Raw genomic sequence first — 14,817 nt, forward strand, 5'->3', positions numbered from 1 at the left:
TACATAGCTGAAGGAGATTCCCCCCGGGCCTTTACAAGCTGAGGATATAGTATTTTCCCCTTCTCTTTCTCACAGCTCATTCTACACAACAAACAGCTGACCCAGATGCTGAAATCAACAACTCCTGTCCAAGAGGAAGAGGAAGATCCACTAGCGTATTATGAGAAGCACACATCCCAGATAGAGGTGGGGTTGACTTTTTTCACAGCTATCTCTACACGTTTTCAAATCTGCATGTAATTAGAATTTTATGGGGTCATGTCTGGTATCCGGATTTCTCTATCAGATGACCTAAATGGTGTAATACACAGTTCTGCATTTCATTATCTAACAGCATGTGGATGACCTGCTCCGAAATCTCCATAAGAGACTTAATGAGGGGGCCTTGGTTACTGTGATTCCCAGGCCTCCTCTGATTTGCCCTCACAAATGGCAAAAATGTACACCAGTTCTGAAGTTAGCATAATTGTTTTCTCTTCCATTAGTGTCAATAGTGGGAAAACTACTTTTCATGAAAGCTGAATGAAGGCAGTACACAATAGAAAACCTCCAGCTCTGGCTGGTGTGAGCCAGTAGGCTTTAGGAAATGGCGGTTTCTCCTCTACAGAATTTCTCTCCTCATCCTCAACTTTAGGATGGCTCTATTAGCCACCAGAGCTGCTGCTTTTGCGGCTTTTAAGTTGCGTAACCAATTTTTCAAGAGCTCAGGCTCCTGCCTGTCAGCTGTCATCCCATTAGTTCTGCTTGGAGTGTAAGGAATCGTGCCGGAATACACTAATGTAGCCTCCTCCCTTGTGACTAGCAAATCTCTTTGAAAAATGCCCTGTGGTTGACTCACTCAAGATTCCACCTAGTCATGTCCTTTCTCTACCTTATCCTGAGCCATATAAAAGCCTTTATGATGCTGCATCTGGTGATGCTAACTCTTGCCTGCCAATGTGGAAGCACTGGCCCATGCTGCGTGCTGGTGCAGCGTCCTGGATTAGCTGCAACTCTAGCATACATTGTGCCCCAACCCAGATGCTTATTTCCTGGGTTTCGCTGGGGGGGGGTGCTTGTCACATATACAGATGCACTGGTTTTAGCTGTATATTTTATACATACGGTTTTCAACTGCTTTGACCCATACTTAAGCTACCAGGATAAAGTGGGAGAAAGACCTAGGTCCCTTCCAGGATATGAACCAAAGACTCCTCACATCTCTGCTTTCTCCCAGATTGTGCGCCTGGACCGCAGCATGGAGCAGATCATCTTCCCGGTGCCCAGCATCTGCGAGTTTGTGACCAAAGAGACGAAATACCGCCTGTTCACCACAACAGAGCAGGATGACCAGGGCAGCAAAGTCAGTGACTTCTTTGAGCAGTCGTCCTTCCTCCACAACGAGATGGAATGGCAGAAGAAACTGCGCAGTAAGACTAGAACAAGGCAGGAGGCTGTTTGTACAGATAATAATTTAGAATGCCAAATTGTATGTCAGCTCAAGCCCCTGCAGCACCTGTTGAGGAGTGTGGATAGTCAAGTGATGTTCACAGGGCTCCACTGACCCTGTCCTGAAGGTGGCACCCAAGTCATTCCCTGCAGCTCCCCAGGGAATCATGGGGCGATGCAGACTCCATAGCCCTGGAGAGGGCGCTTTGGAGCGATCATTTCAATAGCCATTTCTGTTTCACAGTGAGACCACAGCTTTTTCAGGAGTGCCAACCACGTCAGTCAGGAAACCCCTAGATGATTCAATAATCCATTGAATTCTATAAGTCTCTGGGGCAGACCATCTTATTTTATTTTTTCCCCTTTAAATTTGTATCTTGCCCTTCCTCCCAAAGCAACCCAGGGGCAGTCAACAAGTAGTAAAACAATAAAGGAAATATTGAAAACAATTCCAGGTGCAGACTGGGAAAGATTTTAGTGCAAATGTCTTGCTGTCTAATATTCAGTAGTTCCACACCCCTGCAGGGGGATATTACTATTGCCAGTCCAAGTGTCATCAAGGAATGATCTACCCATGACAATGAGCTCATTGCAAACTCTCTCTGCAGCCACTCGCTCTATAGCAAAGACCAGTTCAAGAGCATGCCCTTCCACTTGTTTGGGGCCTGTGATGAACTGAGATAGCTCCATAGTAGTCATGAAGGCCACAATGACCTGAATCTGTAGAGGCAGCCTCTGCATGGACATTGACATCTCCCAACGCTGCTGTGTGGGGATTCTCAGAGACTACCAGTCAGGGAGGCTGCTGTGTGGGTGGCACATCTGCAGTATCCCTATTCCCCTCTCTTAGCTCTGAGAGAGTTGACTGGATGTCCCTTTAAATCAACAGTGGCTAACCTGTAGCTGCCCAGACTACAACTCCCATCATCCTTGCCATTGGCCATGCTGGCTGGGGCTGATGGGAGTTGGAGTCCAATAAGATATGGAGGGCTGCTGTTTCACCCTCCCTGCTTAACATTGAAAATCTTAGTGAGCTTTTCTACATAAAACAGGGGTAGAAAGAATGAAATGAGGACATGATCCTGGACCAGTTTTATGTGCTGCAGTCCACTGAAATGTGGTGAGCACAAATATGAGGTATCATTTGAAAATTATGTCCCAGTTTCTGGCAATTGATAGTGTTTGCAACTGGGTTGGGGAAACAAGAGCATTGATCCCTGGCTCTATAAATAATTGCACTGAGATTGCTGGGTCTTTGGAGAGTTCTGTGCTACTTTCCAAAAGCATACAAGATATACTCAGCTTTGCCTTTCTTTCTTCTCATAGGCAATCCACTGATGTACTGGTTCTCCCGCAGAATGACACTCTGGGGAAGCATTTCCTTCAACCTGGCTGTCTTCATAAACATCATCATTGCTTTATTCTATCCTTATGTTGAGGCATCCTCAATGGGTACATGTTCCATCAGGCTCACTTTGATTTTTATACAACCATTGGATCCCTTTGCAGGGGTACTCTGTCCACTTGGTATTCATGCAAAGAAAATGCTATCTGAGGCCCTGTGGTTCTTCAGTCAATTTTGCCAGCTAGGCCTTTGCAGCCAACTCGCTAGCAGTTCTTTACCTCAAATAAGCTATCATTTCAAAAACCCTAATCACTTACCTTTTTGTGAACATTAAAAATAAACCCCCTTTGGAAAGAACCTTTCTGCAAAACCTTTGGTAAACCAGTTCCCAGTAAGAAGCTGTGTTCTGTTTGAATATTATGAGTGTTTTTGGAAACAAACAAGCATGCAGATCAGTGGTTTTCAACCAGTGTGCCGTGGCACCCTGGGGTGCCTTGAATGATTGTCAGAGGTGCCACAGGCAACACTGGCCTCTGTCCATCTTTTCTTCCCTCCTTCCTCTGATGCCCTCTTGCATCTCTGCCTCCCAAAGGCTTGCACAGCTGTTTGTTGTAGCAGTCCTGGCTATAAGCTCTGCAGGTATTCACAAGGTATTATGCAGGTGTCAGGGGTGCTGGTTGCCAGGAGCTGAAGTGGCCTTGGAGTAAGAGAGCAAGTGGGCGAGGGAGCCCAGCCAGCCAGTCCACCAGCCCTCGCTGTTAGGAATGGACAGACAAGTCCCAGGACCCTGTGGGGCAGTGTGAGGAGGCACCTCTCTTTGGGGCTGGGCAGTTTAGAGACCAGGGGCGGCAGCAGCAGCAGCTGCCCAGAGGACTCCCAAGGAGAGGGGAGAGGAGGCTGAGGGAGCACTCCACAAGGGAGGCTGTTTGAAAAAGGGTGAGAGGCTGCCAGCTCTGCAGACAACGGGTGACATAACTGGGTTCCTGAGCCCCACAGGGGTGCCGCAGAAAGCATGTTGTTGGTCAAGGGAGCCATGGACTCAAAAAGGTTGAAAACCTCTGATGTAGATGACACTCATGGTAGACTGTGCATGATGTGGTCTCCTAAAAGAAATGCATCCCTTTAGATCTGGGTGCTCAGATCTGGGGTTGAAAACAGATGAGGCAGGATGTGGTCCACTGAGCAGCTGTGCTGTTGGGGAATGGCTAGCAGTGCCTGTGTGGGTACAGGGTGATGGCATCTTTGCTTCCCACTAGGCATTGCTGGTTATGCATTAGTAGCACATCTGCACCAATCTGGGCAAGGAGGCATCTCCAGTTCTTCTCCCTGTCAGCTGCAGTTTTTTTTGCAGAAAATCCGGTTCCAGTTCAGCAGTAAACTGCAGATTTTCTTACGAGACTCAGGCCTAGAAATCACAAACGAAAATGTGGATGAAGAGTAATGGCATTCACTGCCTTCTGCTTTGCCTTGCTGGCTGCTGCTATGCAAGTGTTTTAATGCTGTGTGCTCACAAAGTTTGTTTCTTCTCACCTAATGCTGTGCGACGTGATCAGTAGCGGGGCATGCAGAGCTATACTTCTGTCACTTGGAAGGTGTTGGGTGGGACAGGACAGTGGCAAGGCCAGGGCTGGTGGGCGTGTGTGTGCATCCAAACATCACCCTTCCCCACCCCTGCACCTTCCAGGTAAGTCTCAGCAATGCCAGTGTCAGGAGAGCTGTTCTGCTCCATCACAGCAGCTGCTGCTGAAGGTTATGTTACAAACAAATGTCTTGGCTACTTAATGAATTAATTTGTGAATTTCCAGGGCTGTTGGATTCTCCACTGATCCCCCTGCTCTCCTGGCTTTTAATCTGCTTCTCCATCATGGCTCTCTTTACCCGACGCTATGGGATCCGACCGCTCCTTGTGGCATTGATCCTGCGATCCATCTACCACCTGGGCATTGGACTCACTCTGAACATACTGGGAGCTCTCAATGTAAGTCACTTGGCTAACCTCAGGCCAAACTCCGCTGCAGTCTTGTACATATTTAACTGGGAATGAGTTCCATTGAACTACCATAAACTCTGCAACCCCTTGCCTATTGAGATCAAGTAGGCGCCTTCGCTGTACTCTTTTTGACACCTGTTAAAAACATTCTTGTTTAAACATGCCTATATAGATGCTTAGAAAATCAAAGTAATTTTAATCTAGTTTAGTATTTTAACTTTTGTGTGCTTTTAAGTTTGGTTGTGAAATTTTCTTGATTTTACTGTTGTATCTTTTGTAAAATGCTGAGTTTGTTTTTTTTTTTACAATCAAGCAGTGTATAAATTTTATTAAGGAGACAAACCAACCAACCACGGTACTGGCACCGTGCCTAGAGCTAAGACCAGTTTGTCTTTGCAAATCTAATGGCAATGGATTTATATCAGTGTTAACTGAAAGCAGAAGATTGCTGTCAGTAAAGCTAAAGTAGCATAATAAACAGCATAAACTCACTCCAGAAAGTAACTGCTTGCCTCTTTCCCCCTCTGCTTTGTGCTTGTTCCACAGCTGACAAATAAGATTGTGTTTGTGGTGAGCTTTGTTGGCAACCGTGGAACATTCATCCGAGGATATAAGGCCATGATCATGGATATGGAATTTCTCTATCATGTTGCCTATATCTTGACCAGCGTCTTGGGGCTCTTTGTGCACGAACTATTCTACAGCATCTTGGTATGTTAATTTCTTCTGTATTATCTACCTGTTGTATGCGTAACATTTCACCTCTTTTTATGTCTGCTTTGTTCTCCCTAGCTAGCTAGGATTGCAATTATTCATTTTATGAAGTGGGCAAGAAAGAAATACAAATCATTGACTAGATGGGATGGTTTGGTACTGTCAAGCAACACCAAACCAATTCCTGTTCCGAGAAGCTGCTAGGCTCTTGAAGCAAGAGTCCAAAGGGCTTCTTGTTCCTTTACGGAAAAGAACGTTCACATTTATCTGTGAGAAAAGTGGGGATGTTGGTGATTAGATGAATGAATGGCAATCATTTTCCTGCTAATAAATACTATGTGCCTGAAGGACTACCACAGAATGCCTGTTCTCTTCAGACTGATTCCATATAAGCAAGTTATTATTATTTTTCTGTTTCAGCTGTTTGACTTGATCTACCGGGAGGAGACCTTATTTAATGTCATCAAAAGTGTGACACGCAACGGACGCTCCATTCTTCTGACAGCCCTTCTGGCTCTCATCCTCGTCTACCTCTTCTCCATTGTAGGCTTTCTCTTTCTGAAAGATGACTTCATCCTTGAAGTAGACCCATTGCCCAACATTAAATCAAAAGGTTTGCTTCCCCCACCGCACCCCGCTATCTCTCAAGTTTGATATTTAACAAATAGAAAGGATTTTAAGATTTGCTGACTTCTGAAGCAACCCATTTGTCTTCACCGGGGTTCATCCAATTACACCGGAAACCTGTATGTTCCCTCCTGCATTTATTTAAGGATTGGTTTTCACCTTGATTTTGTACTAGACCTTTCAACCAAGAATGAATAACTGGTAATGGGCAAGCTAAATCCACTCCAGCGTGTTTATGTCCTTAAGGCTTGCAATTTGGAGGCTTTGACGTTCAGCGCTGCACTTAAGGGAAGTGCAATTTGAGACTCCTGGATTGGGCACCTTTTATGAGTGTATAAATAGCAGCTTTTACCAGCAAAGTACTGCAACTGTGTAAGAACTGGCTTGTATGTGTTTTGCATGGCAATCTCCCCCCCCTCCAATTCAAAATACAACATATAATGACTCTTCTGTTCAAGTGTGTAGATTTCAGTGGGTTCAGATGCTTCACTTCAGGGGTTGCCAACATGGCATCTTTGGGCATCAGTGTACCTCCCATGGCACCTGCAGAAGGTCTCTGTAAATCATCTCCTCAAAACCTTCAATGCTTGAGACTTTGCTCTTCCTCCTTCATTCATGTTTTCACCTGATCAACTCCTCCTAGACTGAACATGCCCCCCTGTCAGGCTTCAGGGAATCAGCTTTCTCCCCTCGTGTCAGGAGATAAAAAGATAAAAGAAAGGAACATCTTACCAGTTAGAAACTTTAATAATCACAGTGAGAGAACAAAGAACACATCTCCTAGAAATGGTGGTGCTCCCAATTAAGTATCACACACTCCTCCATCCCTATTAATCTACGTCACTCCTCCGTCTTGTAATCTGAGTTTGTACCCTCTGCACTTTCTGTTCTGAGACTTTCTGAGCTCTTCGAGACTTTGGGGAGATCAGAGGAATGCTGTCCAAAGACTGTGAATCTGTTAACCCTCTCTCTTCCTGTGTTTCTTCTCTTAGCTGTTCCGCACCCAGTATTTCCTAGCTTCTGCCTTCTGATCTAGGCCCTTCTGCAAACCACTGTTCCAAATCTATACTGTCCTCCCGCTCCTGGGAAGATTCAGGCTCGGGGAAAGGGGTTGCTCCCACCATTCCTCCTCAGCACAGCCGTCCTCAGCATGGTCCCTGACACCCCTTAAACATGTCCACGTGTCATTGAATGCTTGGACTGGACACCCTACCTCCCTTCTGTTCTGAAGAGAGCTTCTATTGGTGTGTGCATTCAATGCTGGCTGATGGAGATGCATTTCCCCCTCTTCTATTGACACAATCACTCCTAAGTGCTCTCTACAGCCATGGGGTATCTGGAAGGCTCCTTGGTTTACTGAGGAGCCCTGAGTGATGAAGCAGGCCAGATGTCAGCTAGTGCAGGGAGTGCAAGTCCTGGCATGAATCTGACTGAATTGAGGTACAAGCACATAGCTGTTTGTACCACATGGGAGTGATGGGAGCAAAGATAGTGTATCTCTTAGCCTCTATTATGTACTCAGTGAATTGTGCAGCAGAGCTATTCAAAGTGGTTGGCCCAGAGATCAGTATGGCATCATTAACAGACCACTCAATAGTCTCCTGTGAGAGATTTGTGAATTAGTCTGAGGGTACCATTACTTGGCTCTGTGCTGAACACAGTGTCACCATTAGTTCATGCTTGTTGGAGGTCCTTGGAGCATCATTCAAGTACAGCTTGTGGGATCGGTTACAGTTCAAGGATGTGGACAAGATGCTTATGGTGGTGAGGCTATGTGACACTGGGTAGACAGCAACCTAGAACAACAAGAACATGATGGGAGATACTTTTTGGCATGGCTTCAGTCAAAGGAACAACTTTTCTGGACTTTGTCATTGTTATGAATTGAAAGATGATGTTTTGACAATTCTGCTGCCTCCTGTCCTTCCAGGTACTCCTTTGGGGATGCAAGCAGACATGGATGCTTTCATGGAGACATGCAGTAGCGACAAAATGAGCTGCTCTTCTGGTGTTGCTAAGCCCAAAGTGATAGAAGGTAGGTGGGGTGGCTGAAGCAACTTTCTCTAATTCAGATGCTTGTGGGAGTGAAGAGAATTTTATCTGGCACCTTGAGAGGGCAACTAGGATGAAATTGATCTGTGTCCTGGAAGTCAGCACAAGATACTGTAAGATCGGATGTCCAAGTTAAGATGCAAAGTTACTTTGTTGGTACTTATCCACGGCATCTTACTGGGACTAGGGGCCACTCTATGTAAGTCAGGATGGCAGCCAACTAACTTATTTCTGCCACTGCAAGGATTTCTGCTTGCACAGTGGAACTCTTCTCCTCTCTTATCCCCCTGTGCCCTCCTCAGGTCTGCTTCAGAGGACCATGAGAACTCCCAGAAAAGATTTTTGGGGCAAACATGGGAGGAGTAGGGGAAATTTCCTTTCGCAAGTGGAGATCCTTGCACTGATGGAAAGAGTTGGATAGTGCCCTGACAATATAATTCAGGATGAATTTTAGAAACAAGCAGAGCTGTTGCCTGTGGCTATTGGAAATGTCTCTGCTATTTTCTTCCATCTTCTAAAAAGGAAGGATGAGGCAGAACAGCCAGGTATTTTCTGCATATAGTTAATGAAGCTAAGAAATATGGATTTCACAATACTGAAAGCTAATCATAGGTGCTCTGTTTGTGTTCCTGCTGAGTGCACTTTTGCTTGCATTCCAGAAGCGGAGGAAGATAATTCAGAGCGTGCCTGCGACACACTGCTCATGTGCATAGTCACTGTCCTGAATCATGGCCTCAGAAACGGAGGTGGTGTGGGTGACATCCTCAGGAAGCCATCCAAAGATGTGAGTTAATTTGGGGGCAACCCATGTTAGGCAATGCTGGCTAGGGGTCTAAACCAGCACACCAAAGGGTGCCTGTGCCCTACTGAAACCAGTGCATACCAGCGTGGTGTGCATATTTGGATTTTTCTAATAGTTTGTCTATTGCGCAGGGGCACCTATGCTAAATACCAAATGTCAAACACCACATTATATGGGGCAAATGGGGTCCCCAACCTGAGGGGTGGGACAGATCTTGTCACATTGGTTTGCTACCTTCCCTTCTCACATTTTTGACTTTTAAAATTCAGATCTTTTCTCACAATTTCACCTTTTGTGAGATCTTACAATTCCAACAAGGGACGCGGGTGGCGCTGTGGGTTAAAGCCTCAGCGCCTAGGACTTGCCGATCGAAAGGTTGGCGGTTCAAATCCCCGCGGCGGGGTGCGCTCCTGTCGCTCGGTCCCAGCGCCTGCCAACCTAGCAGTTCGAAAGCACCCCCGGGTGCAAGTAGATAAATAGGGACCGCTTACTGGCGGGAAGGTAAACGGCGTTCCGTGTGCTGCGCTGGCTCGCCAGATGCAGCTTGTCACGCTGGCCACGTGACCCGGAAGTGTCTGCGGACAGCGCTGGCCCCCGGCCTATAGAGTTAGATGGGCGGACAACCCTAGAGTCTGTCAAGACTGGCCCGTATGGGCAGGGGTACCTTTACCTTTTTACAATTCCAACATTATGCACACCTAACACAATCAAACCTTCCAAATATTTTCTTCATTGTTTACAAAACAAATCTATTCATCTTGTAGCCACTGGCATGTTGGCAACTTGTCTGCCAATTTCTAGAGGGGAATGTTTGGCATTTTTCAGCAAAGCACTGGATAAGAGAAGCCATGCTTTCTTTTAATGGCTGTCCTTGTCTTTTTGTCCTAAAGGAGTCTCTTTTCCCTGCTCGAGTGATCTACGACCTCCTGTTCTTCTTCATTGTCATAATCATAGTCCTCAACCTCATATTTGGTGTAATCATCGACACCTTTGCAGATCTGAGGAGCGAGAAGCAGAAAAAAGAAGAAATCCTGAAGACAACGTGTTTTATATGTGGTAATTGCCCAGGGAAACTATTTATCCGGGAAATACCCTCATATATTCATCAAACATCCAACAAGATCATTGCCTATCTGGTGGAGGAACTATCCCCTTCTCCAAAAGTAAACTAAGTATTCAGGGGATATTCTGCAGGCCCCTACAGAAGGAGAGTTAGGCTTTGGGTGTTCATTTGACTGCAGCAGCTGAAACTGCCCACAATACAAACATATGTTGTACTTCAGATATTCATTGGCCTGCATACAGGATCCAAAACACAGCAGAAATGTATCCCATCTTAGTGCATTCAAATTTAAGTTTTCACAATTTCACTTTCAAAGCAAATTTTTATTGGCTTCTGATGGTCTGTCAGTGGGTGCAAAATGGCAGAAGTGCAGTATCACTTGAGATAATATGCATAATATCTCAGCTTTCCTATTTTACACTGTTAACGTTGGTGTTTAGATTTAAAGAGGTCTCTTGAAGTGGATATAAACTACTCCATCCATCTTTTCTTTTAAGGCATGTTTTCAATTTTAGAGATTTCTTTAAGTGTCCAAAACAGGTACACTAATTTGAAATTTAACTGCTCAGCCGTGAACATTAGGCACTAGCCATTTTCTGCTCAAGACCTGCTAAAATTAGATTGGAAGAACCCCAAAGGCTTTCTCTTCCAGTTCCCTGCTGTGAACATGACCACCCATCCATTAGCACCCCACTGACCAACTTATGCTGTTCATATTTCTGTATGCTACAAGTGGAGGTCAAGTAGAGAAAAATGCGTGCAGAATCAGTCTCTTTAATGGGACTTATGGATGGGTGCAGCAGTTGCTAGATAACATAGCACTCTCCTTTTCTTCATTACTTCCTTAGGACTCGAAAGGGACAAGTTTGACAACAAGACTGTATCTTTTGAGGAGCACATTAAATTTGAACACAACATGTGGAATTACCTGTATTTCATAGTGCTGGTGCGAGTCAAAAACAAGACTGACTACACAGGGCCTGAGAGCTACGTAGCACAAATGATAAAGGTAAAGGCGATCAATACTCTTGTATGGTGGGAAGAGTTTCACTTTGGAAAAAGGCAGTTTTAGTGGGCAGCCTGTGTGTGATGTATATAATCTCAAATAAAATCAGCTGCCCTGGGTCTACTTCCCTTCAGTTTTGCAATCTGGCTTCTGCCAGTAGCCAGATGTATAAGAGGATGTAACTTCAAGAATTGATACCTGTACTGGCTTGTAAGCAAGGACTGGCTTGGTTTTTAATTTCTGTATAGTGCTTTTGAAGGGATGCTATTAATACACTGGGTGCTCTAGCTTTATTGCAGAATCGCTTCTCCATCAGTGGAAGGATAACTCTTCTCTCTTGCTCCAACAGGCAGGACTTAGCAACAGAGTCTTTGTTCTTGACAGTTCAGTTGACTGTCCTCTCTTAGGTTCTGCCCTACCTGTTTTGCGGTGCCAGCCTACTTTTGTTCTGATTAGTTATTCCTCCCCTTAAAACACTTGTTTCCTGCAATGGCTGTTCCAGAACAAGAACCTGGACTGGTTCCCTCGGATGCGAGCCATGTCACTGGTCAGCAACGAAGGTGAAGGGGAGCAGAACGAGATCCGGTGTCTACAGGATAAACTGAATTCCACTATGAAATTGGTATCCCATCTCACATCACAGCTGAATGAGCTGAAGGAGCAGGTATGAGAAACTTTAAGAACGGGGTGCTTTGGGGAGGGACTAAGGGAATGAACTAAGAGAAGCAGCGCCTTTTCGGAACGTTGGGATGTCATAGAATTAGACCACATTTGCTAACCCTTCAACTAAATAATGCTTTGGGGGGGGGGAATCCTGTTGTCTGAATTCTATTGCTTTTAGATGAAGCACAGAGCAGCCCTGGCAACATTCGTAGAAATACAAAGGTGTCTTATTGCTTTGAATTTTGTGCAGGCTGTCCAGAGGGCATGGTTAATAACTGTCAAAATAAATAAATAAAACGTTAGGATTACAATTCACAATGTGGCAAACAGCTAGCCTTTGCCAGCCCTGAGATTCAAACTATTCCTTTCGTATATTCCAAGCACACAATCCAACTCGTAGCTATTGCCACCATTCAAGTCTTTTCAAATGCTGTTCTGCAAAGAACTCTTATTTGGTGAAAGCGAATAGCAGGTTGCCCCAAAAAGATTAGCAGTAGAGGATGCACTGTCCCAAAGATAACATCTGCCTTAACTGATCTCTTTCTACAATGGGGGTGGAGAACCTTTATGGGCCACATCTTCATCTCCCCCTCCCAACAGGACCACCCATCTGTCATAGTTGGCCCACAGGCAAAGGGGGAGAGAGCAACTATGGATTGAATTCTCTGTGCATCAGCTGATGAATGGGCAGCTTAATTCTCCCCCTGAAATTTTTAAGCACCACCCCCAGTTTATTCAATTATTATTCAAGATGGCGGCGCGCATAGACGCTGCGGCTTAGTGCTCTCCCTTAGCGTTTTGTTTTGTTTTTTTATTTTTACTTTATTTTTACTTGGTCTGAGTATGTCTGACCGGGCAAGAAAGATTTACAGCAGGCAGGAACTTCTGAAGGTCGGGTTACAGTGTGAACAAGCTGTAAGAGCTGATTATTTTCGCCCAGATAACGTTCATGTGGGAGTAGCCAGGCCACCGGGCTCTCCATGGATTACTATGCCTCCAGGGAGGAGGCGAAGGCGGCGTAGAGATAGGAGGCAAAGGCGGGGTTGTCGGGCTGGCGTCCTGGTAAGATTGCAGAGGAGTCCATCTAAACCACCACTCCCTAGCATATTTCTTGCTAATGTGAGATCTCTTGCCAACAAGATGGATGAATTGAGGCTGCAGGCAGCAAAGAACAGCCTTGTAAAAGATTGCTGCGTTTTATTTGTCATTGAGACATGGCTTCAACCGTCCATACCAGACACAGCTATTCAGTTGGAAGGCTGTGCGGTACATCGTCATGACCGAGGCATGGACTTCGGAAAAACCAAAGGAGGGGGGCTGTGTGTATATGTGAACAAATGCTGGTCCAATAATTCTAAGACTGTGGGCAGTCACTGTTCACCGGATTTGGAATACGTGGCTGTTAAATGTAGACCAGCCTATCTCCCTAGGGAGTTCACAGCTGTTATGTTAACTGGTGTGTACGTGCCACCAGATGCCAATGCCAACTTGGCTTTGGGATGCCTGCAGAGCCTTATCAGCAGCCAGCAAGACAAGTATCCTGAAGCTGTGCACATCATTGCGGGAGACTTCAACCATGTTGAACTTAAAACAGTGCTCCCAACGCTCTATCAGCATGTGAAATGTCCCACAAGAGGGGACAAGACACTGGATAAAGTTTATTCGAATGTAAATCACGGCTATAGGGCTTTACAGCTGCCACACTTGGGCCAATCCGACCATATGTCTCTGTTCCTGGTACCAGCATATATCCCACTCAGGAAACGGGCTCCCACAATATTAAAATCTGTTAAAATCTGGCCTGAAGGTGCTATTCACCAGCTGCAGGACTGTTTTGAGAGAACCAATTGGGATATTTTCGATCATTCAGACCTGGAGGAGCACACGGCGGCAGTTCTGTGCTATATCAATCACTGCACAGACACTGTCACAGTAAATAAATCCATCCGGTTTTACCCCAATCAGAAACCCTGGATGAATAGAGAGGTCCAGTGCCTGTTGCGGGAAAGGAACAGGGCTTTCAGGTCAGGCGAGGTGCAGCTTTACAGTGTGGCAAGAGCAAACTTGAAGAGGGGTATTCGACGGGCAAAACTGGATTATAGGCTGAGGATTGAGGATAATTTAAGGAGCAACAACACAAGACAGATGTGGCAGGGGATTCAGCATATTACCAACTACAAACCTAACCTTGGTGCTGTCGACGGTGACCCTTTGCTGGCGGAGGAGCTTAACCTCTTCTTTGCTCGCTTCGAGAAGGAGCCACCTGAGACGCCGGTATTACAGCCATCAGCCCATAGGGGCCCCTCATTCACGGTAGAGGAGCATGAGGTGAGACAGGTATTGAGGATGGCGAATCCGAGGAAGGCGGCTGGACCTGATGGCATCACTGGAAAGGTGTTGAAGGGCTGTGCGGATCAGCTGGCGAGGGTCTTTACTAAGATCTTCAACAAGTCCTTACACCAGTCTATTGTCCCACCCTGCCTGAAGTCGTCAACTATTGTCCCTCTGCCTAAAAAATCCACAATCAGTAGTTTGAATGACTACAGACCAGTTGCACTGACTCCAATCATCATGAAGTGTTTTGAGAAACTGGTGCGCCGTCACATTATTTCCTGTCTTCCATCAACTTTTGACAACTACCAGTTTGCATACAGGGCAAATAGATCCACAGAAGACGCTATCACCACCACTCTCCATGCTGCTCTGTCCCATCTGGAGCAGCCGGGGAGTTATGTGAGGCTGCTGTTTGTGGATTTTAGCTCTGCTTTTAACACTATCCTCCCCCATAGACTGGTGTCCAAGCTAGAGGCGATTGGACTCTCCAACTCCACCTGTCTCTGGGTTTTGGATTTTTTGTCAGAACGTTCTCAGAGGGTTAGAGTAGGGTCACATATGTCCACAGCCCTTAGCCTTAACACCGGCTCACCACAGGGTTGTGTGTTGAGTCCCCTGCTCTATGCTCTCTATACGTATGACTGTACAGCCATCTATTCCAGCAACAAAATCATCAAGTTTGCTGATGACACTACGGTGGTAGGGCTCATTTCAGGAGGGGATGAGTCCGCCTATCGGGACGAGGTGGAGCGGCTCTGTGTTTGGTGTGGAGAGAACAATCTGGCTCTTAATA

The 14,817-nt window shown here is 45.8% G+C and overlaps 1 protein-coding gene across 3 annotated transcripts in view; it reads left to right on the forward strand.

The window, feature by feature from the left end:
- ITPR3 (inositol 1,4,5-trisphosphate receptor type 3) overlaps positions 1–14,817 on the forward strand; it is a 101,761-nt gene that overhangs the window by 84,344 nt on the left and 2,600 nt on the right. For 2 of the 3 annotated variants that reach the window (XM_028734046.2, XM_077928890.1), the window contains exons 47-57: positions 76–186; positions 1,217–1,409; positions 2,755–2,880; positions 4,579–4,751; positions 5,310–5,474; positions 5,898–6,090; positions 8,035–8,139; positions 8,816–8,940; positions 9,849–10,014; positions 10,870–11,030; positions 11,530–11,691. In XM_028734046.2, the coding sequence (XP_028589879.2) occupies positions 76–186; positions 1,217–1,409; positions 2,755–2,880; positions 4,579–4,751; positions 5,310–5,474; positions 5,898–6,090; positions 8,035–8,139; positions 8,816–8,940; positions 9,849–10,014; positions 10,870–11,030; positions 11,530–11,691 (1,680 nt within the window). Of the gene's footprint in view, positions 1–75; positions 187–1,216; positions 1,426–2,754; positions 2,881–4,578; positions 4,752–5,309; positions 5,475–5,897; positions 6,091–8,034; positions 8,140–8,815; positions 8,941–9,848; positions 10,015–10,869; positions 11,031–11,529; positions 11,692–14,817 lie in introns of those variants that run through there. The other variant, XM_077928891.1, reaches the window with a different exon arrangement.

This window comes from Podarcis muralis, chromosome 5 (genome assembly GCF_964188315.1).
Source record: "Podarcis muralis chromosome 5, rPodMur119.hap1.1, whole genome shotgun sequence".
Lineage (NCBI taxonomy): Eukaryota > Metazoa > Chordata > Lepidosauria > Squamata > Lacertidae > Podarcis > Podarcis muralis.